Source organism: Salvelinus alpinus, chromosome 30 (assembly GCF_045679555.1).
Source record: "Salvelinus alpinus chromosome 30, SLU_Salpinus.1, whole genome shotgun sequence".
NCBI classification, from domain to species: Eukaryota; Metazoa; Chordata; class Actinopteri; order Salmoniformes; family Salmonidae; genus Salvelinus; species Salvelinus alpinus.
Window position 1 is genome coordinate 22906272 of NC_092115.1, and position 23930 is coordinate 22930201.

The 23930-nt window shown below is 41.0% G+C and overlaps 1 protein-coding gene across 1 annotated transcript in view; it reads left to right on the forward strand.

Annotated features, from left to right (window-relative positions):
- Window positions 1-23930, forward strand: part of LOC139559970 (receptor-type tyrosine-protein phosphatase N2-like) — a 189022-nt gene that overhangs the window by 157605 nt on the left and 7487 nt on the right. Inside the window, exons 17-22 of the mRNA XM_071376469.1 lie at window positions 340-487; window positions 925-998; window positions 14646-14723; window positions 16180-16299; window positions 16675-16841; window positions 22361-22414. Of these exons, the coding sequence (XP_071232570.1) occupies window positions 340-487; window positions 925-998; window positions 14646-14723; window positions 16180-16299; window positions 16675-16841; window positions 22361-22414 (641 nt within the window). The remainder of the gene's footprint in view (window positions 1-339; window positions 488-924; window positions 999-14645; window positions 14724-16179; window positions 16300-16674; window positions 16842-22360; window positions 22415-23930) is intronic.

Consider the following 23930-nt stretch of genomic DNA (forward strand, 5'->3'; position numbering starts at 1 on the left):
TAAAGACACACACACACACACCTCGGAACCAAATGGCACAAAACATTAGCATTATTATTCATATAATTATAAGAACATTTCTACTAGCTCATAATTACTCCTGCTGAATTAGGAATATTCAATTTTGAGTTGTTTATGTCTTTCTTTGCATTGCTCCTTCTTGGTCAGATCATTATTGTCAAAGATAATGTCTTCTCAATTGACTTACCTGGTTAATATATTCTCTTTCCTCAACCTCCTTAGTCTTACATTGAGGAGGAATACACACCAACTGACATGATGGGTACAACTATAGTTATTGAATGCATATTGACTCCATGTCTTCTTTTTCCTCCCTAGTCTTACATGGAGGACCACCTGAAGAACAAGAATCGTCTGGAGAAGGAGTGGGAGGCTCTGTGTGCGTATCAGGCTGAGCCCAACGCCTCCACTACAGGCCTGGGGGCCGGGAACACAAAGAAGAACCGCTCCAATGCTGTGGTGGCCTGTAAGTTATTATTCTGTTTTTAAAGGAGTGGGGCAGTCCCACTCCTTCCGTATTGTTCCATGTTTATTGGATAGAGAGGAAAGGTAGAAGAGTGTGCTAAAAGAGCAGTGAATGGGATTTGAACCCATGCTCACAGCAGTACATCAGGCAGCAGCTTAGACCACTAGATCACCCCAGGTCACAAGGCCTGTAAGCTCTCCTCCTGTTAGATATCATGCTACTGTCAATTGCACCCATCTGAGACTATTTCAAATGATAAGATATATGGAGCAGGTTTGCTTTAGGTTTGAGTGATAGCTTAAAGGTTATGTTTGAGGGTGTTTTGAGTATTTGAGCATTCCAGTGCTTATAACACACTGCAGGCAGGCCGAGCACGGTGATGAGTCCTTGTAGAGGAGGTTGAGTTGGTGCAATAAATTCCTCCATTTATATTTCAGATGATCACTCAAGAATTGCCTTGAAGGTTGAAAACAGCCACAGCAATTCAGATTACATCAATGCCAGCCCAATTGTAAGTACCTTTTCAGTATACTAAACTCTGCTTTATAGTGTTGGGATGCTGTACTTTAGAACGAACTAAAGCAAAGCAGTGCTTTACAATATACAATTTGATAAAACAGATTGCTTAGCTTTAGTAAGATGCCTGGTATTGCTTATGCACACTGTGTTTCGTGCGTTGAATATTAATGATTGTTTTATTAGAAATAATGAGTGAATATTCACATGGGGAATGGGTGGGGAAGGGTACCGCGCATGATTCACCCTATTCATTCCCCCATTTTGAAAGCACAGTTGATCTGTGACTGTTATTGACCTTGAATTATGCTAATGTTGATGTCTGTGTTACTGTGTACTGTTTTTCACAGCTATGCAGTTCAGTTTTGTTGTGCTTTGATGTTGCCTATATACACTGAGTGTACAAAACATTAAGAACACCTGCTCTTTCCATGACATAGACTGACCAGGTGAATGCTATGATCCCTTATTGATGTTACTTGTTAAATCCACTTCAATCAGTGTAGATTTTAAAATGTTTCTTTAACCTTTATTTTAACAGGGAAGACATATTGAGACAAATGCGCCTTGTATAATACAACATAAATATACACATTATACCCCAAATATACAGTACAAGTCAAAAGTTTGGACACACCTACTCATTCAAGGCTTTTTCTTTATTTTTACTATTTTCCACATTGTAGAATAATAGTGAAGACATCAAAACTATGAAATAACACATATGGAATCATGTAGTAACCAGAAAAGTGTTAAACAAATCAAAATATATTTTAGATTTTAGATTCTTGAAAGTAGCCACCCTTTGCCTTGATGTTGTTCCTAGATGTTTACACTTAACAATAACAGCACTTAGTTGACCGGGGCAGCTTTAACAGGGCAGAAATTTGACGAACTGACTTGTTGGAAATGTGGCATCCTTTGACGGTGCCACGTTGGAAGTCACTGAGCTCTTCAGTAAGGCCATTCTACTGACAATGTTTGTCTATGGAGATTTCATGGCTGTGTGCTCGATTGTATTTACCTGTCAGCTACGGGTGTGGCTGAAATAGCCAAATCCACTAATTTGAAGGGGTGTCCACATACTTTTGTATACAGTACCAGTCAAAAGTTTGGACACACCTACTCATTCTAGGGTTTTTCTTAATTTTTTACTATTTTTCACTATAGAGTAATAGTGAAGACATCAAAACTATAAAGTAACACATGGAATCATATTTATATTTGAGATGTTTCAAAGTAGCCACCCTTTGCCTTCATGACAGCTTTGCACACTCTTGGCATTATCTCAACCAGCTTCATGAGGTAGTCACCTGGAATTAATTTCAATTAACAGGTGTGCCTTGTTAAAAGTTAATTTGTGGAATTTCTTTCCTTCTTAATGTGTTTGAGCCAATCAGTTGTCTTGTGACAAGGTAGGGTTGGTAAATCTTCTATATACCAAATAGGGCTAAGACCAAGTCCATTTTATGACAAGAACAGCTCAAATTAGCAAAGAGAAACGACAGTCCATCATTACTTTAAGACATGAAGGTCAGTCAATGAGGACAATTTCAAGAACTTTTAAAGTTTCTTCAAATGCAATCGCAAAAACCATCAAGCGCTATGATGAAACTGGCTCTCATGAGGACTGCCACAGGAAAAGAAGACCCAGAGTTACCTCTGCTGCAGAGGACAAGTTCATGAGAGTTACCAGACTCTGAAATTGCAGCCCAAATAAATGCTTCAAAGTTCAGGTGACAGACACATCTCAACATCAACTGTTCAGACGAGACTGCATGAATCAGGCCTTCATGGTCGAATTGCTGCAAAGAATCCACTACTAAAGGACACCCATAAGAAGAAAATACTTGATTGGGCCAACAAACATGAGCAATGGACATTAGACAGGTGGAAATCTGTGCTTTGGTCTGATGAGTCCAAATTTGAGATTTTAGGTTCCAACCGCCGTGTCTTTGTGAGACGCAGAGTAGGTGAATGGATGAAACAGGGAAGAGGAGGTGTGATGGTGGGGGGTGCTTTGCTGGTGACACTGTCTGTGATTTATTTAGAATTCAAGGCACACTTAACCAGCATGGCTACCACAGCATTCAGCAGCGATACGCCATCCCATCTGGTTTGCGCTTAGTGGGACTATAATTTGTTTTTCAACAGGACAAAGACCCAACACACCTCCAGGCTGTGTAAGGGCTATTTGACCAATAAGGAGAGTGATGGAGTGCTGCATCAGATGACCTGGCCTCTACAATCACCCGACCTCAACCCAATTGACATGGTTTTGGATGAGTTGGGCCGAAGAGTGAAGGAAAAGCAGCCAACAAATGCTCAGCATATGTGGGAACTCCTTCAAGACTGTTGGAAAAGCATTCCATGTGAAGCTGGATGAGAGAATGCCAAGAGTGTGCAAAGCTGTCATCAAGGCAAAGAGTGGCTTCTTTGAAGAATATACAATATAAAATATATACATTTGAAGTCGGAAGTTAAAGTCAGTCATTAAAACTCGTTTTTCAACCACTCCACACATTTCTTGTTAACAAACTATAGTTTTGGCAAATCGGTTAGGACATCTACTTTGTGCATGACACAAGTAATTTTTCCAACAATTGTTTACAGACAGATTATTTCACTGTATCACAATTCCAGTGGGTCAGAAGTTTACATACACTACGTTGACTGTGCCTTTAAACAACAAATTCCAGAAAATGATGTCATGGCATTAGAAGCTTCTGATAGGCTAATTGACATCATTTGAGTCAATTGGAGGTGTACCTGTGGATGTATTTCAAGGCCTACCTTCAAACTCAGTGAATCTTTGCTTGACATCATGGGAAAATCAAAAGAAATCAGCCAAGACCTCAGAAAAAAAATTGTAGACCACCACACGTCCAGTTCATCCTTGGGTGCAATATCCAAACGCCTGAAGGTACCACGTTCATCTGTACAAACAATAGTACACAAGTATAAACACCATGGGACCACGCAGCCACCATACCGATCAGGAAGGAGACGCGTTCTGTCTCCTAGAGATTAACGTATTTTGGTGCAAAAAGTGCAAATCAATCCCAGAACAACAGCAAAGGACCTTGTGAAGATGCTGGAGGAAACAGGTACAAAAGTATCTATATCCACAGTAAAACAAGTCCTATATCGACATAACCTGAAAGGCCGCTCAGCAAGGAAGAAACCACTGCTCCAAAACCGCCATAAAAAATTCAGACAATGGTTTGCAACTGCACATGGGGACAAAGATCATACTTTTTGGAGAAATGTCCTCTGGTCTGATGAAACAAAAATGGAACTGTTTAGCCATAATGACCATTGTTATATTTGGAGGAAAAAGGGGAATGCTTGCAAGCCGAAGAACATCATTCCAACCGTGAAGCACAGGGGTGGCAGCGTCATGTTGTGGGGGTGCTTTGCTGCAGTAGGGACTGGTGCACTTCACAAAATAGATAGCATCATGAGAAAAGAAAACGATGTGGATATATTGAATCAACATCTCAAGACATCAATCAGGAAGTTAAAGCTTGGTCACAATGGGTCTTCCAAATGGACAATGACCCCAAGCATACTTCCAAAGTTGTGGCAAAATGGCTTAAGGACAACAAAGTCAAGGTATTGGAGTGGCCTTCACAAGCCCTGACCTCAATCCCATAGAAAATATGTGGGCAGAACTGAAAAAGCGTGTGTGAGCAAGGAGGCCTACAAACCTGACTCAGCTACACCAGCTCTGTCAGGTGGAATGGGCCAAAATTCACCCAACTTATTGTGGGAAGCTTGTGGAAGGCTACCCAAAACATTTGACCCAAGTTAAACAATTTAAATGCAATGCTATCAAATACTAATTGAGTGTATGTAAACTTCTGACCCACTGGGAATGTGATGAAAGAAATAAAAGCTGAAATAAATCATTCTCTCTGCTATTATTCTGACATTTCACATTCTTAAATTAAGTGGTGATCCTAACTGACCTAAAACACTTTTTTGGTTACTACATGATTCCAATATGTGTTATTTCATAATTTTGATGTCTTCACTATTATTCTGCAATGTAGAAAATAATAAAAATTAAGAAAAACCTTTTAATGAATAGGTGTGTCCAAATGTTTGTCTGGTACTGTATATGTAACCGATGTGAAATGGCTAGCTAGTTAGCGGTGGTGCGCGCTAATAGCGTTTCAATCGGTGACGTCACTCGCTTTGAGACCTTGAAGTAGTGGTTCCCCTTGCTCTGCAAGGGCCGCGGCTTTTTTGGAGCGATGGGTAACGATGCTTCGTGGGTGACTATTGTTGATGTGTGCAGAGGGTCCCTGGTTCGCGCCCGGGGCGAGGGGACGGACGTAAAGTTATACTGTTACATTGATGCTGTTGACCCGGATAACTGGTTGCTGCGGAAAAGGAGGAGATCGAAAGGGGGGTGAATGTAACCGATGTGAAATGGCTAGCTAGTTAGCGGTGGTGCGTGCTAATAGCGTTTCAATCGGTGACGTCACTTGCTTTGAGACCTTGAAGTAGTGGTTCCCCTTGCTCTGCAAGGGCCGCGGCTCTTGTGGAGCGCTGGGTAACGATGCTTCGTGGGTGACTGTTGTTGATGTGTGCAGAGGGTCCCTGGTTCGCGCCCGGGTCGGGGCGAGGGGACGGACTAAAGTTAAACTGTTACATACAGTGGGGAGAACAAGTATTTGATACACTGCCGATTTTGCAGGTTTTCCTACTTACAAAGCATGTAGAGGTCTGTAATTTTTATCATAGGTACACTTCAACTATGAGAGACGGAATCTAAAACAAAAATCCAGAAAATCACATTGTATGATTTTTAAATAATTAATTTGCATTTTATTGCATGACATAAGTATTTGATACATCAGAAAAGCAGAACTTAATATTTGGTACAGAAACCTTTGTTTGCAATTACAGAGATCATACGTTTCCTGTAGTTCTTGACTAGGTTTGCACACACTGCAGCAGGGATTTTGGCCCACTCCTCCCTACAGATCTTCTCCAGATCCTTCAGGTTTCGGGGCTGTCGCTGGGCAATACGGACTTTCAGCTCCCTCCAAAGATTTTCTATTGGGTTCAGGTCTGGAGACTGGCTAGGCCACTCCAGGACCTTGAGATGCTTCTTACGGAGCCACTCCTTAGTTGCCATGGCTGTGTGCTTCGTGTCGTTGTCATGCTGGAAGACCCAGCCATGACCCATCTTCAATGCTCTTACTGAGGGAAGGAGGTTGTTGGCCAAGATCTTGCGATACATGGCCCCATCCATCCTCCCCTCAATACGGTGCAGTCGTCCTGTCCCCTTTGCAGAAAAGCATCCCCAAAGAATGATGTTTCCACCTCCATGCTTCACGGTTGGGATGGTGTTCTTGGGGTTGTACTCATACTTCTTCTTCCTCCAAACACGGCGAGTGGAGTTAGACCAAAAAGCTCTATTTTTGTCTCATCAGACCACATGACCTTCTCCCATTCCTCCTCTGGATCATCCAGATGGTCATTGGCAAACTTCAGACAGGCCTGGACATGCACTGGCTTAAGCAGGGGGACCTTGCGTCCGCTGCAGGATTTTAATCCATGACGGCGTAGTGTGTTACTAATGGTTTTCTTTGAGACTGTGGTCCCAGCTCTCTTCAGGTCATTGACCAGGTCCTGCCGTGTAGTTCTGGGCTGATCCCTCACCTTCCTCATGATCATTGATGCCCCACGAGGTGAAATCTTGCATGGAGCCCCAGACCGAGGGTGATTGACCGTCATCTTGAACTTCTTCCATTTTCTAATAATTGCGCCAACAGTTGTTTCCTTCTCACCAAGCTGCTTGCCTATTGTCCTGTAGCCCATCCCAGCCTTGTGCAGGTCTACAATTTTATCCCTGATGTCCTTACACAGCTCTCTGGTCTTGGCCATTGTGGAGAGGTTGGAATCTGTTTGATTGTGTGTGGACAGGTGTCTTTTATACAGGTAACGAGTTCAAACAGGTGCAGTTAATACAGGTAATGAGTGGAGAACAGGAGGGCTTCTTAAAGAAAAACTAACAGGTCTGTGAGAGCCGGAATTCTTACTGGTTGGTAGGTGATCAAATACTTATGTCATGCAATAAAATGCAAATTAATTATTTAAAAATCATACAATGTGATTTTCTGGATTTTTTGTAAGTAGGAAAACCTGCAAAATCGGCAGTGTATCAAATACTTGTTCTCCCCACTGTATATAACACATTAAAATACAAAAACATAGTCATAGGAATCACAAAATATAACAGCACAAATCACCCAGATAAACAGTTACATTCATCCACAAATAAGTCCCAAATCAATACTTGAAATTGCCCAAATGACACCAGAACATCAATATTACATTTATTTTTAATTTTGCCTAGCTCGTTGGAGACGCTAGAAACCTCAAGAGTTATCCGTTCACAGGATTGGTTTAGGCAAATCAGGTGTCTATACTTCAACAGCAAAGTTAGATAAGATGGAAGTTTATGAAGTAGGGACTTGTAAACAAAAAGGGAGTAATGTAGAGCTCTACGGGTCTTTAGTGAAGTCCAGCCAATCTGCAGTGATGAGTATCAAAACTGTCACCTGTAAAAAAACGACAGGCACTATGGTAGATGGCATCCAAAGGTTTAAGAGTAGTAGCAACTGCACTTTGATAAATAACATCACCATAATCAAGAACAGATAAAAACGTTGACTGAAGGATCTGCTTCCTGAAGGCAGGAAATGTTGCTGTAGAAAAAAAAATTAATTAATCTTAGCTTCTTAACCAGCTCATCTATATGTTTTTTGAACGTTAAATCCATATCAATCCAAATGCCTAAATATTTATATGTGGGAACACGTTTGATTGGAGAACCCTCTAATGAGTGAACATGTAGTTCATCGGAAACATTCTTATGAAATTTTTAAAACAACATGGATTTTGTTTTGCCTGTATTAAGCACACATTTTAAATCAGGAATCATTCCTGCATAGCTATAAAATCTGACTGTAGTTTTAACACAGCCAGATCAACAGTCGGGGCAGTAGCATACATAATATTATTATCCGCATATAGATTAAGTTTACAATTTTAAACAGATTGACCAATGGTGTTTATATAAAGAAGTGAAGAGAACAGGTCCCAAAATCGACCCCTGTGGTACACCTTTATGTAATTCAAGAAATTCAGACTTAACCCCATCAATCACGATGGCCTGAGTTATGTCACTAAGATAATCATGAAATCATGAACAGGCGTCAGAGCTCAGGCCTGTTGAAGACAACTTATTCAATAAAATAGCATGATCAACAGTATCAAAAACTTTTGACAGGTCTACAAACAAAGCATCACATTTCATTTTAGTGTCTAACGCATTGACAAGATCAATAACAGCTGAAGTGGTTGCTGTAATAGTGCTATGCCCAGGCCTAAACCCTGTTTGGTTTACATTCAAAACATATTTCTCAGATAAAAAAAGAGAAAAGGTCTACATTTACCAAGGATTCAAGATTCTTAGCTAGACAAAGAAGTCTTGAAATGGAGAGATAATGATTAAGATCACTACTATCCCTGCGCTTGTGGAGTGGCAGAGCAAGAGCTGATTTCCATACTTTTGGAATATTTCCTGATAACAATGTTAAATTGAAAATGTGGGTTATTGAGCAAACAATGATGGGCGCTGCACACTTAAGCAGACCAGGATCCAATTTGTCAGCCCCTGTGGATTTCTTGTTGCCTATTGCTAGCAAAGCATCCAGGACCTCTTTTTCTGTAAATAGCCTAAAAGAAAAGCTTTGACTATAAATTCTCTGATCCTTCAGCAAGTCATTCAGCAAGTTTTCCCTATTAGCATCCTGCCAAATATCATTGTGAATATGCTTAGAAGTTATTTCAAAGAGATAGCCCGCTGAAATAAAATGCTGATTAAATGCATCAATGATGGCATTTTTTTAACGTAATAAGGCCATTGTCTGAATGAATTTGTTGTGGCAGAGAGGAGGAAGTAGAACTCTTCAGGGATTTGACAGTTTTCCAGAATTTAGCCGGGTTCAATTACAATCTGAAAGTCTTTACATTATAATCAGATTTAAACTTTCGGATTTGTCTTACCCAATAATTCCTCAGTATCTTAAAGGCTTGTGTTCCTGGCCTTGACCCCAACTGTAACGGGTTTCGTCCTCTTCTGAAGAGGAGTATGAAATGTCGGACCAATGCGCAGCGTGGTAAGTGTCCATAACGATATATTTAATAAATCAAAACGAACACTGAACGAAAATAACAAACGTACAAACAACCCGAAACAGTCTCGTATGGTGAAAACACTAACACAGGATACAACCACCCACAAAACACAAATAAAAACAGGCTACCTAAATATGGCTCCCAATCAGAGACAACGACTGACACCTGCCTCTGATTGGGAACCATACTAGGCCAAACACAGAAATAGACAACCTAGACATACAACATAGAATGCCCACCCACATCACACCCTGACCAAACAAAACATAGAAACATGCAAAGCAATCTATGGTCAGGGCGTGACACCAACATCATCTCTTTTATGAATTACTTCTGATAAAGAGTGTACCAGGCATTTCATCTACCTTTAGGGAGCATGATTATCCACAATAGTATTGAAGACATCTGCAAAAGGGCTCAAAGATAAATCAGGTTCAGGGATAGCTGAAATTTAATTAAGGTCACAAAAATAAAGATAATGTAAAAAAAAAAAAAATTAAAAAGCCTTTATACTGAAGTTTTTAAAGTTCCTCTTTGTGATAACATGAGGCTTAGATTTTTGTATTCTTACATCTCTTAGACAAACAACAAATATTTTTGTTGTCTGAAGCCTGCATTTCCCAATCATCATTTTGGTCACCCAGGATAATAACTTAGGATTTAATAAAATAATACAACAAACTAGTTAACTCTTCAAGTGCACAAAGGTTAGCCGAGCGAGGACGGTAGGTAGACCCCTATAACAGTTATGGATGCATTTTTCCCCAGACAAAGGCTTAAATATAGTAGCTAAACATTTTTGCCAAGGGAAATGGATTTCAGTCAAGAGAGAGAAATTATTTTTAATAAGAATAGCCTCTCTACCACCTCTACCCTGTCTGTCAGCTCTGAACCAATTATAACACTCAATATTAATATCGGAGTCCAGAATATCCCCAGAGATCCAAGTTTCAGTCAATACTAGAATGTCCAAATTTGTCTGCGTAGCCCAGATCTTGATGTAATTAAGTTTAGGAAGTAAGCTCCTAGTGTTTAGATGCATCAACCCAAGTCATTTACGATTTTTTAAGTCACATGGACTCTCCAACTCAAACAAGCTACATTCAGTAGGTAGTTGCAGGTCCTGTCTGATGTTTTTTATTATTTTTATTTAACTAGGCAAGTCAGTTAAAATTCTTATTAACAATGACGGCCTACCCTAGCCAAACCCGGACGACGCTGGGGCCAATTGTGTGCCACCCTATGGGACTCCCAATCACGGCCGGATGTGAGACGCCTCTTGCACTGAGATGCAGTGCCTTTGACCGCTGCACAACTCAGGAGCCCATTGATATAGTTGATATAGATGAAGGGGAGGAGACAGGTTAAAGAAGGATTTTAAGCCTTAAGACAATTGAGACATGGATTGTGTATGTGTGCCATTCAGAGGGTGAATGGGCAAGTGCCTTTGAACGGGGTATGGTAGTAGGCGCATCGGTTTGTGTCAAGAATTGCAACGCTGCTGGGTTTTTCATGCTCAACACTTTCCCATGTGTATTAAGAATGGTCCACAACCCAAAGGACATCCAGCCAACTTGACACAACTGTGGGAAGCATTGGAGTCAACATGGGCCAGCATCCCTGTGGAATGCTTTCGACACCTTGTAGATTCCATGCCCTGACGATTTGAGGCTGTTCTGAGGGCAAGTGGAGGGGCGGCAACTCAATATTAGGAAGGTGAGCTGTTTTGTACACTCACTTAAAAATCCTTCTATAATCTGTCTCCTCCCCTTCATGTACACTGATTGAAGTGGATTTAACAAGTTACATCTTTAAGGGATTATAGCCTTCACCTGGATTCATATGGTCAGTCTATGTCATGTAAAGAGCAGGTGTTCCTAACGTTTTGTACACTCAGTGTATATATTCAGGTTTAGTTGATTACATGTAAGCCTACACATTGGCAGCAGGGAATCAGCATGGGAGCTGATGCATTTATGTATACAATTTCTACTGGTGCATTTTTAAAGGCTAAATCAGGAGTTTAAAGACCCACTCCGGCTATTTTTGAACCTTCGTCACTCACAAATGACAACCAGTGTATAAATTGGGTAATTTACACACACTTAAGCATCAAACAATACATTTTGAGCAAATGTTTTTTTTTACTCAACTGTTAATGACCAAGAACTAAACATTTGTAAGAAAGAGAGAAATAGGAGCCTTGTGAATTCAGGAACTGAGCATACCCATTTGAAAAAAGGTGGTCAAATCAAATCAAATAGATGCAGTTATCTTCCCCTGGAGGCAGATACAGAAGTATTCCATTATAAGAAACTGAAATGCTATGCATTTCAAATCCAAGGTCGTGTCCAAACTGGCACCCTGTTCCCTTCATAGTGCACTACCTTTGACCAGGGCTCATAGGGTTCAAAAGTAGTACACTATATAGGGAAAGGGGTGCCATTCGGGACACTGGCCCGTTGTCGTTGCACCAAAGTGCCAGGATGTGACGACACAGAAGAACCTTTTCCTACACACCGAGCGGGATGGGTACAACTAGATATTTACAGAAATACCTCTGCTGCTGGCAATTTGATTTCCTCAACAACAACACTTACTGGCTCAGCGCAAAACATCGTTGTCGGCACTCTGGAGAATGTTTGTCTGCAAAGTAATACTGTGAATCACTGTAAAACTTATGACGATCTTATAAGAGGAATTGTGTAACTCCCTTGTGTTTGCCGCTTTAAAGAGGTTGTTATTATTTCTCTCACTACTGTGGGATATCTGGCTTCAAGCTAATTGAGCTGTTATTGTATGGCTTCATTTTGAAGACATTACTGTTGGTGTTACATTGATGAAGTAGAGATTCTATGGGCGCTCTAGATCGTCTTATGGACTCTTGCTTTCACATCATCACCACTAGCCCCTCACAATACATGGGAAACATATTTAAACACCTCTGAAATGAGGACCAGAACAGAAGTGAATCTCCTGTGAGAGAGTATCTGTGCCTCCCTCCCTCTCCCTGGTCTCACAGTGTGGTGGGTGAAACAAAGAGCTGACAAGCCTTGGTCCCCCATGGTGCAGTGGTGACAGACAACCAGAGGCAGAGCAGTGCTCTGCAATAACTACTGCTGCCACCGGCAGCCACTGGCCGCCACTGGCCAGTAGGGAAGAAAGGCTGATAATTACAGCACACAGACCCTGGCTGGGCAGAACAAAACGGCCATGATTACGCCTGTCACGTTGCCGCTTGCTCCTCATTAGGTCCCAGGGAAATCATCCACTGGTAAACAATGTTTAATCTCTCTCTCTCTTTCTCTCCCTCTGCAACTCCAACCAAGAAGTTGGGTGGGTGGAAGAGGGAGGGATGGATGAGGGACAATGGGTTCCTGGAGACCCATCAACAGCATTAGCCCCTCAGCCTACTGACGGCTGAATGGACGGACACACTCAAGAATGTCATTAGCACCAGTTCTTAGTTCAGAGACAGCAGACACTTGAAATTGTCAGGAAACATTGTGTCTCCAAGAGATTGGAGAGAGAGAACGAGAGACAGAAGGGGAGCATCAGAGAGAGAGGTAGAGAGAGCGAGAGACAGAAGGGGAGCATCAGAGAGAGAGAGAGAGAGGTAGAGACAGAAGGGGAGCATCAGAGAGAGAGAGAGAGAGAGAGAGAGAGAGAGAGAGAGAGAGAGAGAGAGAGAGAGAGAGAGAGAGAGAGAGAGAGAGAGAGAGAGAGAGAGAGAGAGAGAGAGAGAGAGAGAGAGAGAGAGAGAGAGAGAGAGAGAGAGAGAGAGAGAGAGAGAGAGAGAGCGCTAAATGGAGTGACCGAGAGAGAGAGAGAGAGAGAGAGAGCGCTAAATGGAGTGACCGAGCGAGGGAGCGAGAGAGAGCTAAATGGAGTGACCGAGCGAGGGAGCGACAGAGAGTACAGTTTCTCTGTACTAAGTGTACTGCAGACACTGCGTTTCTCTCAGTATTGAGTCTAGACCAATGACAGTCCGTTTCTCTGTTGCAGCAGCAGATACTCTCCAGGGGTACTGCATCAAACATTAGACATTGTTGTATTTCTGTTTTCTTTTTTCTGCCAAAGCTAAAATGTTTTACTTGTTGTTAGCATTCGTCATCATTGACAATTATATAAAAGGACATAAAAGCACTCTCCCATTCACAGCCCCTCCTCTATTCTCCTCCATCTGTTAACAAATGCACTTTGCAGTGACAGTTTTTCTGTTTTAATTGAAATGCAAACCCCTAGTTAAAACTGTGCCTTTCTTTCCCCAGTTAATACATTTACGTTAAAAGCGTAATCTTCAGTGTAAACCCAAGTTTATTTAAAACATTATATTATTTTAGTTCATAAAGCAACAGAAGACTATTAAACACCATGTGTGCAAGTCTTGGAATTATCTGTCTTTTCCCATAATTGCTTCCAGATAAATTGGCCTATCCAATTATAACATTTTCCATACAATTTGCATGGTAATATGTATGACTGACACTCAACTATTCTCTTCTCATATTCACCACACATTTCTGGACCACGCTTTTGTTTTTTAAAGATGTCATTGCTCTCCAATTTGTGAGAGTTTAGCAGCCTTGTTTTAAGCACTGCAGAATAAGAAAAGATGGCACACAGACAACATTTGGGAATCATAGAAAGGAGTTCTTCCACAAACATTTGGTTAACAATACATGGGAAAACTCTGATCTCATTCCCATTGAATACCTATTCAAACATATCCAAAATGAAGATCAGAACATAAGTGAATGGCTTTGCACACTGTATTAAACCTTGAACGCTTCACTGACCACCTACACTATTTCTCAGGGAGGGAAGAGTAGTAATACTCTGAATTTCTTCTTTCTACAGCCAATGTGGGTGTTACTTTAAAGCGGCAATAAGCGGTTGAAACAATAGCGTTCTCCCCGCCCACGTTTCGTTAAAAAGCTGTGGGATGGGGCTAGAGAAACGTGACCACTCTCAAATTCATGGAAAGAGCTATGGATGCAAGGACTGACCATCCATTACATCAAAATAATAGTTTTAACCATGTTTTTAGGCTACATGGTGTTTGTTTACAAACATTGGAGTATAGCAAGCTTATATTTTGGGATCTGATTGGGTATGACAGTTGAACTAAGCTCGGGAGGCATTTATAAGTTATTTTCTTCAAGAATCAATGGGTAAATATCATTCATTTATGAGTGGAATGTAGCAACTATGGATTGCCCCTTTATTTCAACATTTTTCAACATCATTTTGTGTTTGACTTTAAGTTGCTATGTTTTTCACTATATCCAGTTTAAGAATATTGTTCTTTCTCAAAGCACTCACTAGGGTAAACCTTGTGGTCCTTTACTTGATCAATAATTAAGTAATAACATTGCTTTTTCTCTCTATCTCTCTCTCTGTCTCTCTGTCTCTCTCCCAGATGGATCATGACCCACGGAACCCAGCCTACATCGCTACTCAAGGCCCCCTTCCCTCCACGGTGGCTGATTTCTGGCAGGTACACTCCTCTCTTTCATAAAATCAATATCTTCTCCAGACTTAAGCAACAAGGGAACAGTGTTATTAGAAGTGTAAGTCAAACTGGAGACAAGTGCTTTTTGTAATCCCACCATGGCCTCCATATATACCACTACACAATCTACTTGCAAATGATAATCAAATATTGCTGCACATTTTATGTATACAGATATGCCTGGTTGTGTCAAACTATAGGAGAGAAAGGGAGGCTGTCTTGATTTATATTAGATTATTTCATGCAATCGATAAGGTGCATGATAATGGGAGAATTCCGAGGATGGAATTGTTCAGGGCGCATCCCAAATGGCACCCTATTCCATATATAGTGCACTACTTTTTTCACCAGGGTGCATAGTGCTCTGGCCAAAAGTAGAGCACTATGTAGGGAATAGGGTGCCATTTAGGATGCATCCTCTGTCACCCGTGTGCTACTTGAATTGTGCTTCTGAGTGGACGGAATGTCTGGCCCAACATGACAACCGGAGTATGGGCCTCGGCCTGGGCCCCCTCTCTGCCTAATCCCTGTTTGGCTCTGAACACAATCTGAGAGGGGGGGTGGAGGCTCTCTCTCTCTCCTCTCTTCTCCCTAATCTTCTCCCTCCTGTCTTAGTAAATTATAATTTTTTAAAGTGCATTTTACATGGGTCACAACACACTCTACATCATTAAACTATATTAGAACTGTGTCAAGTGTGCTAAACTTTGTTCAATGTGCTAAACATTAGCAAATGCTCTTGGTAACTGTGAAATCATGAGCCATAGGTGAGCATCCTGGTCATCTGATGAGTGTAACAATAATGTTTTATTAGCTTCATTAACCTGGCTGCTGTCTTTCTATCCTACCAATGGCTCTCTAGAGCCTACCTACCTTCTGACCAGCGCCATCTAGACTGTATGTTAGCGAGAAAAATACACCTAAACAGACACTCCTAGTTCTGGAAGGATACAATAGGGACAATAGTGTATTTATTTGTTAAGGGACAGATACAATTAAAACATTGATACATTGAATCTTCGACATGCTTTAGCTTGCGCTAATTTGCACCATCAGCTAATTTGCACCCCCCTACATATGAAGCTGTTAGTGTTTTAACCTTACTATTGTTAAAGTTTACAAAAATACTTTAAGAATTCCACAGCGACAGCTAACAGTGTTTTCCCCAAGTATGGAAAGTAGATTGTACTGTAATTTAGATGCAGATGATTCAATAAGAAGGAATGGATGATAATTCATCATTTTAATCGAGCATTTTATTCCATATTCCTGTTTGTCATGTTTTGTCTTTTTCCTCTAATACTAGTAAATGGGCTCATACATAAAAGTTTGAAGTGTGTGGGGGAGCGTCTCAATAGAATAGCGTGAGGCTGCATGTCACGAGGCAATTACCGGGTATTGCCTTGTGACAAAATGGCCGTTCTCTGTCTTTTGTGTGCAGATGGTTTGGGAGAATGGCTGTGTGGTCATTGTCATGCTGACGCCCCTCACTGAGAGTGGAGTCAAACAGTGTTACCACTACTGGCCTGACGAGGGGTCCAACCTCTACCACATCTACGAGGTACCAGGCCTGGTTATCCAATGTCTGATGTTTGCTGAAAATGTCAATTGTTTGTTTTTCTAGTCCTATCTATTGTTGCTGTTCTAAATTGGAAATATGGTTATAGTCGTTTTGATTTTAAAATTCATGTGTAATTTCAGCATAATTTGGTTGTACTCAGTTTGAATTGCATTCAACCGTTTACTTATATACTGTAATAGCACAGTCAGTAATACACATTTTCTAACTTTTCTGTAAGGTGCACAGTGCACTGCATATTTAAAATCAAGTGCACTTATAATGACATATTTTACTGTGTATTCACGGATAACTTACAATAGAATAAGAATGAGAACTCATTATATTTCTATGACTCTGACATAACTTCCTCTATAGGTGAACCTGGTGTCGGAGCACATCTGGTGTGATGACTTCTTGGTTCGTAGTTTCTACCTAAAGAACATGCAGACCAACGAGACTCGCACCGTCACACAGTTCCACTTCCTTACCTGGCTCAACCAGAATGTCCCTGAGTCCAGTCGGACACTCCTGGACTTCCGCAGGTAGGACTTCCTAGAGTCAGGGCTCCACAGGGCTGTCCTCACCACTATCTACAGTTGTAAAAATCTGCAAACTTTCCAAGAAATCCCAGGTTTTCTAGAAATCCTTATCGGAAGATTCCTCGGAGAACATGGATTTCTAGAAAACCTGGGAAAGTTACTAGACTTTTGCAACCCTATTGTTGTCAGATTGATATGGTAACAATAAGGTATTTTGTGGGATTAAACCTTTAGTTCCCTTATTTTCCTCTTACTTTATGTGCCAGTCTTCACATAGATATAAGATATACTATGACTCAGTAAATCTCTTTATTGCTAGCCTTGCTGCTCTCTTAGGCCCACTGAGGAATTTTTCAAATAACAGGACAAGTCTGAGTACTGTGATGTTATATATCCTGGTGTTATTGTATTTGTGCTGCACACTTATGAGGTGAGATCTTCCGGGAAAGAGCAGGGCCAGGATTTGTGGTGAAACACATCATACTGCCATCAAGCCACCAACTGTGGTCAGTGTTGGCATTTTTTTTCTCATGGGGTGAGGGAATGGTGAGGAGAAATACTAGGATTAAAAATGTCTTCTCGCTCAATTTCTTATCACATGCTATTGCAGTAACTCTTGAATCTGAATCTTAGTTTGTGGTTTCGACAGCAATTATCACACTTGAGGGTTCGAGATCATAAACTGCGAGCTAATTCCTCTCTCTGTATGCCGCCATGTATTTAATTAACAAGTCTTACTTCTGATCGAGCAGCACTTTCTTTTATTTCTCAGTTTCATAGCTACCTACCTGTTTTGATTTGTTTTCTTCCTTTTGTTATTTTGCCAGCTAATTAGCGGTTGCCAGTGTCATTTTTGTGATGTTGCAGCTAGTAATATGAGCCCAGTTGCATAGTCACAAAAGTGATCATTGGAAACTGTGACTCTGCAACCAGGGGCCTTGCGGAACCCCCCTGCTCCTCCTCTCTCTCCTCAGCCTCTCTTCCTCTCTCTAATGACCTCTCACCCTTTGCTTGCTCATGATTTGCTTGACTTCCTCTGACTGATACTCTATACGTTTAACTTATTTAAGGATCACCTCCCTCCTTTGAATTCCCCCACTTCCCCCCAACCAACCCCCCATTGGTGATCTGCTGTTGTTCCTATGGTAATTTGGTTCATGGTGGGTTTGGTACTTCTGAATTGTGAATTGGTTTTTCGGTTTGTTGTGTAACATTTTCTGTCAATTTACTTTTGATCGATGAAGGAATACTATTCATTTAAATCCAGTTTCTTAAAGAGATAATCATTGGGGATTATAACGAGAGCTTGAAATAAATCCCTAGGCATAAGTATTCAGTGTCCTGCCGCACATACAGTAAATGTATACAGTTGAAGTCGGAAGTTTACATACACTTAGGTTAGAGTCATTAAAACTCTTTTTTTTCAACCACTACACAAATTTCTTGTTAACAAACTATAGTTTTGGCAAGTCGGTTAGGACATCTACTTTGTGCTTTACACAAGTAATTTTTCCAACAATTGTTTACAGACAGATTATTTCACTTATAATTCACTGTATCACAATTCCAGTGGGTCAGAAGTTTACATACACTATGTTGACTGTGCCTTTGAACAGCTTGGAAAATTCCAGAAAATGCCTTTAGAAGCTTCTGATAGGCTACTTGACATAATTTGAGTCAATTGGATGTGTACCTGTGGATGTATTTCAATGCCTACCTTCAAACTCATTGCCTCTTTGCTTGACATCATGGGAAAATCAAAAGAAATCAGCCAAGACCTCAGAAAAAAAATTGTAGACCTCCACAAGTCTGGTTCATCCTTGGGGGCAATTTCCAAACGCCTGAAGATACCACGTTCATCTGTACAAACAATAGTACGCAAGTATAAACACCATGGGACCACGCAGCCGTCATACCGCTCAGGAAGGAGACGCGTTCTGTCTCCTAGAGATGAACGTACTTTGGTGCAAAAAGTACAAATCAATCCCAGAACAACAGCAAAGTACCTTGTGAAGATGCTGGAGGAAACATGTACAAAAGTATCTATATCCACAGTAAAACGAGTCCTATATCGACATAACCTGAAAGGCCGCTCAGCAAGGAAGAAGCCACTGCTCCAAAACCGCCATAAAAAAGCCAGACTACGGTTTGCAACTGCACATGGGGACAAAGATCGTACTTTTTGGTGAAATGTCCTCTAATGAAACAAAAATAGATCTGTTTGGCCATAATGACCATTGTTATGTTTGGAGGAAAAAGGGGGAGGCTAACACCATCCCAACCGTGAAGCACAGGGGTGGCAGCATAATGTTGTGCGGGTGCTTTGCTGCAGGGGGGACTGGTGCACTTCACAAAATAGATGGCATCATGAGGATGGAAAATTATGTGAATATATTGAAGCAACATCTCAAGGCATCAGTCAGGCAGTTAAAGCTTGGTCGCAAATGGGTCTTCCAAGTGGACAATGACCCCAAGTATACTTCCAAAGTTGTGGGAAAATGGCTTAAGGACAACAAAGTCAAGGTATTGGAGTGGCCATCGCAAAGCCCTGACCTCAATCCTATAGAAATTTGTTGGCAGAACTGAGAAAGCATGTGCGAGCAAGGAGGCCTACAAACTTGACTCAGTTACACCAGCTCTGTCAGGAGGAATGGGCCAAAATTCACCCAACTTATTGTGGGAAGCGTTTGACCCAAGTTAAACAATTTAAACGCAATGCTACCAAATACTAATTGAGTGTATGTAAACTTCTGACCCACTGGGGAATGTGATGAAAGAAATAAAAGCTGAAATAAATCATTCTCTCTACTATTATTCTGACATTTCACATTCTTAAAATAAAGTGGTGATCCTAACTGACCTAAGACAGGGAATTTTTACTGGGATTAAATGTCAGGAATTGTGAAAAACTGAGTTGAAATGTATTTTCAGCTAAAATGTATGTAAACTTCCGATTTCAACTGTAAGTACTGTAGTAGGGTTGAATATTTTCCTGGTATTTTACAAATGTTCCAACCTGAAAGTAAATCACTTTTCTCTCGGGTAAATCGGTATTTCCCACCAAAACCGGAAGTGTCATTCAAAAGAAGTATAGAGTATATAAATATGTCTGGATTTGATTAGAGCTTTGATCAGGATGAAAATATTTAAACCTGATGCTACCTGAGCCTGAAGAGTCATGTATTAAATACAATTTTTATAATCCCTACATAAATGACATTTAATGAGCCCAAGCCTAAAAAAGCCCAAATGATTGTGCCATTATCCAATACATATAACCTATGATATAGGCTACTGCACATTACGCACAACAGAAAAACATAACAGCCCATAGATGTAGCTAGCTATATGATCTCTTGGGTAAATAAATGAAACTAGCTCCAGTAGGCTAATCTTTTTGAGTGTGAACTGTATTACTGTACTGTATTGTATTATACTGTATTATATGGAATGGAATTACGCACATCGTTCAAGCCATGATAAAGCAGAAGAGAACATGCAAATCTGGTGCAGCAAATGCGGTTTTGTTGTACTTATCTTCATCATTCTAATGACATGCTTCAATATTATAGGACTAGAATTAGTTGCAGAAGGCTTTCACTTCTCTTCATGAAGATTGAATGATTATCGGTCTGAATAAATAACTTCTAAAGCCATCTTCCCTCGTTCCCTCTTCTTTCAAATTACCCGTGAGTTCTATTGGCTGCTGTATTTAACATTCAGCAAAAAAGAGTGTGCATCCCTCTTTGAATAGTCTATTGGTATAAGAAATGCCCAAAAGATTATGTCCAGCAAGCTATTCTAGTCTAGCTTTTCCTGCATGGGACTCCAAGAGCTAAGTAGCGCTTTTTAAGGAGAGGCCAGTGAAGCGCAGGTGCGTGTGTATTGCGGCAAGAGACAGAGGCTGTAAGTTAGAAGCTTATGATGTATAACCCATCATTCATTAACTAAATATAAGGCTAAATATAAGGCTAATACTGCATTGAATGTATTACCTGAAAGATGGAGGCTGGAACATCTATATATAAGGCTATATATCAATCTAGAACAGGATTAAACATTTTGGATGCAATTTGAATGGAGTTGATGGAGAGAGAGAAAGACTGCGAAAGAGTGCTCGCGTGTGCACTGATTTAAAGCAATGATATTCTAGTGACAGGCTGTTTTAAAACTCTGGAGCTGCAATTAAAAAACAAGATGACCCCAGAAAGCCAGACGGAGATGGGTAAATTAGACGCGCATTCAGTCTTTATATTACTGTAGCATAGGCTATGCTGCAGCAAATGTAGGCCTACCTGTCACAAGAAAAACAGTTACCATGACGAGGTAATAGGTCTACATGCATTGTGAAGTGCGCTCCATACTGAGATGGGCTGTCTGTCCCCACCCTGAGCGTTGATTCATCATGCAGAGGCCGTAGAGAAGCCATATTTAGACATTGCATATAATTTAACAGTTCCATTACATGCCATGCTGTTCATATAAATAATTTATTATAATTTACCGGTTTCTTGCAGTTATTTATCTTTGGAAAAGGGAATGGTTTTGGGCGGTAAATTCTGGGTAAAGCTTGGTTACTGGGATTTCAACCCTATACATTCAACCCTACACTGTAGTATACATACAGATGGAAGTTGAATTCTTATTTAGTTCTAGAAATTTCAGTAAGATCATTAGCCTACTGCATGTACTTTAATGGGAGTGAGTGACCCCTAACCTCCACCACCCCTTCCCCTTTAACATTTTAGTGACCCCTAACCTCCACCACCCCTTCCCCTTTAACATTTTAGTGACCCCTAACCTCCACCACCCCTTCCCCTTTAACATTTTAGTGACCCCTAACCTCCACCACCCCTTCCCCTTTAACATTTTAGTGACCCCTAACCTCCACCACCCCTTCCCCTTTAACATTTTAGTTCTTGCGCTCCATGATGAAAAGATCTGGTCCAGCATAATTCACCCCCACAACAACAGCCAATTAACAATGTGAGGGCCGCTGTACGGTGCTGCTGGCAGGAGTGTGTCTCGCCACTGTGTAATGTCTTTAATTGTACAAGGTTAATGCATGGCGGACAAGGGGCTGCATCTCAAAATGGCACCCTGGTCAAAGGCAGAGCACTAATGTGTCATTTTTTGATGCAGATACCCAGCAGCCACCACACCTCATTACCACAATCCAATATATCACCACTGCAATGGCATATCTTCATTAAGTCAGTCTTCATTAATTATGGTTGTGAAATGTGGATTTATATATATTTTTATAGATTGAGAAGAGATGTATCTTTTCAAAGTCCACAGTATCATTATAATATTTAACCTTGATGTAGACTTGTTCTAGTCTTCGGGGCCGGGCCTTATTAATATGAGAAGTGTTGACCAATTAAAACCGATCATAATGAGAATAAAATTGGTTCAATCACTGGGTGTACTCTATTATTTTATATTTCATTTGATCTCATTTTGATGTTGTGATTTGACATAAGGTTTATGATGCTTTATGTCTGTCTGTTCTGTTGCAGAAAGGTTAACAAGTGCTACCGGGGAAGGTCTTGTCCTATAATAGTCCACTGCAGGCAAGTATAAACAGTATTGTACCTCAGTAGAGGAAGTAAATTATATAATCACAGAATGCCATGTGTCTAAGGTGGGTCTTACATCTATGATTATAACACCCCTCTCTCTCAGAGTTATACTATTATGCGTAGATCTATTATGCATAGATCTACTGTGTTTCCTTTCATGTATATGCTCCAAACCACAGTTCCCAAAAATAGATCAACCCTGAAACCTGAAATAAATGGTTGGAATATAGTTTATACACTGAACAAAAATATAAACACAAAATGAAAGGTGTTGGTCCCGTGTTTCATGAGCTGAAATAAAAGATCCCAGAAATGTTCCATACGCACAAAAATGTTTTTCTCTCACATTTTGTGCACAAATTTGTTTACATCCCTGTTCGTGAGCATTTCTCCTTTGTCAAGATAATCCATCCACCTGACAGGTGTGGCATATCAGGAAGCTGTTTAAACAGTATGATCATTGCACAGGTGCACCTTGTGCTGGGAACAATAAAAGGCTACTCTAATATGTGCAGTTTTGTCACGCAACACAATGCCACAGATGTCTCAAGTTTTGAAAGAGCATGCAATTGGAATGCTGACTGCAGGAATGTCCACCAGAGCTGTTGCCAGAGAATTTAATGTTCATTTCTCTATAAGCCACCTCCAATGTCAATTTAGATAATTTGGCAGTACGTCCAAAAGGCCTCAAACCGAAGACTACGTGTAACCACGCCAGCCCAGGACCTCCACATCCAGCTTCTTCACCTGCGGGATCGTCAAGGACCAGCCACCTGGACAGCTGATGAAACTATGGGTTTGCACAACTGAAGAATTTCTGCACAAACTGTCAGAAACCGGCTCAGGGAAGCTCATCTGCGTGCGCGTCGTCCTCAACAGGGTATTGACCTGACTGCAGTTCGGCGTATTAACCGACTTCAGTGGGAAAATGCTCACCTTCATTGGCCACTGGCACGCTGGAGAAATGTGCTCTTCACGGATGAATCCTGGTTTTAACTGTAACGGGCACATGGCAGACAGCCTGTATGGCGTTGTGTGGGCGAGCAGATTGCTGATGTAAATGTTGTGAACAGTGTGCCCCATGGTGGTGGTAGGGTTATGGTATAGGCAGGCATAAGCTACAAACAACGAATACAATTGCATTTTATCATTGGCAATTTGAATGATGAGATACCGTGACAAGATCCTGAGGCCCATTGTCGTGCCATTTATCCACCTCCATCACCTCATGTTTCAGCGTGATAATACACGGCCCCATGTCGCAAGGATCAGTACACAATTCCAGGAAGCTGAAAATGTCCCAGTTCTTCCATGGCCTGCATACTCAACAGACATGTCACCCATTGAGCATGTTTGGGATGCTCTGGATCGACGAGTACAACAGCGGGTTACAGTTCCCGCTAATATCCAGCAACTTTGCACAGCCATTGACAACATTCTACAGGCCACAATCAACAGCCTGATCAACTCTATGGAAAGGAGATGTGTTGCGCTGCATGAGGCAATG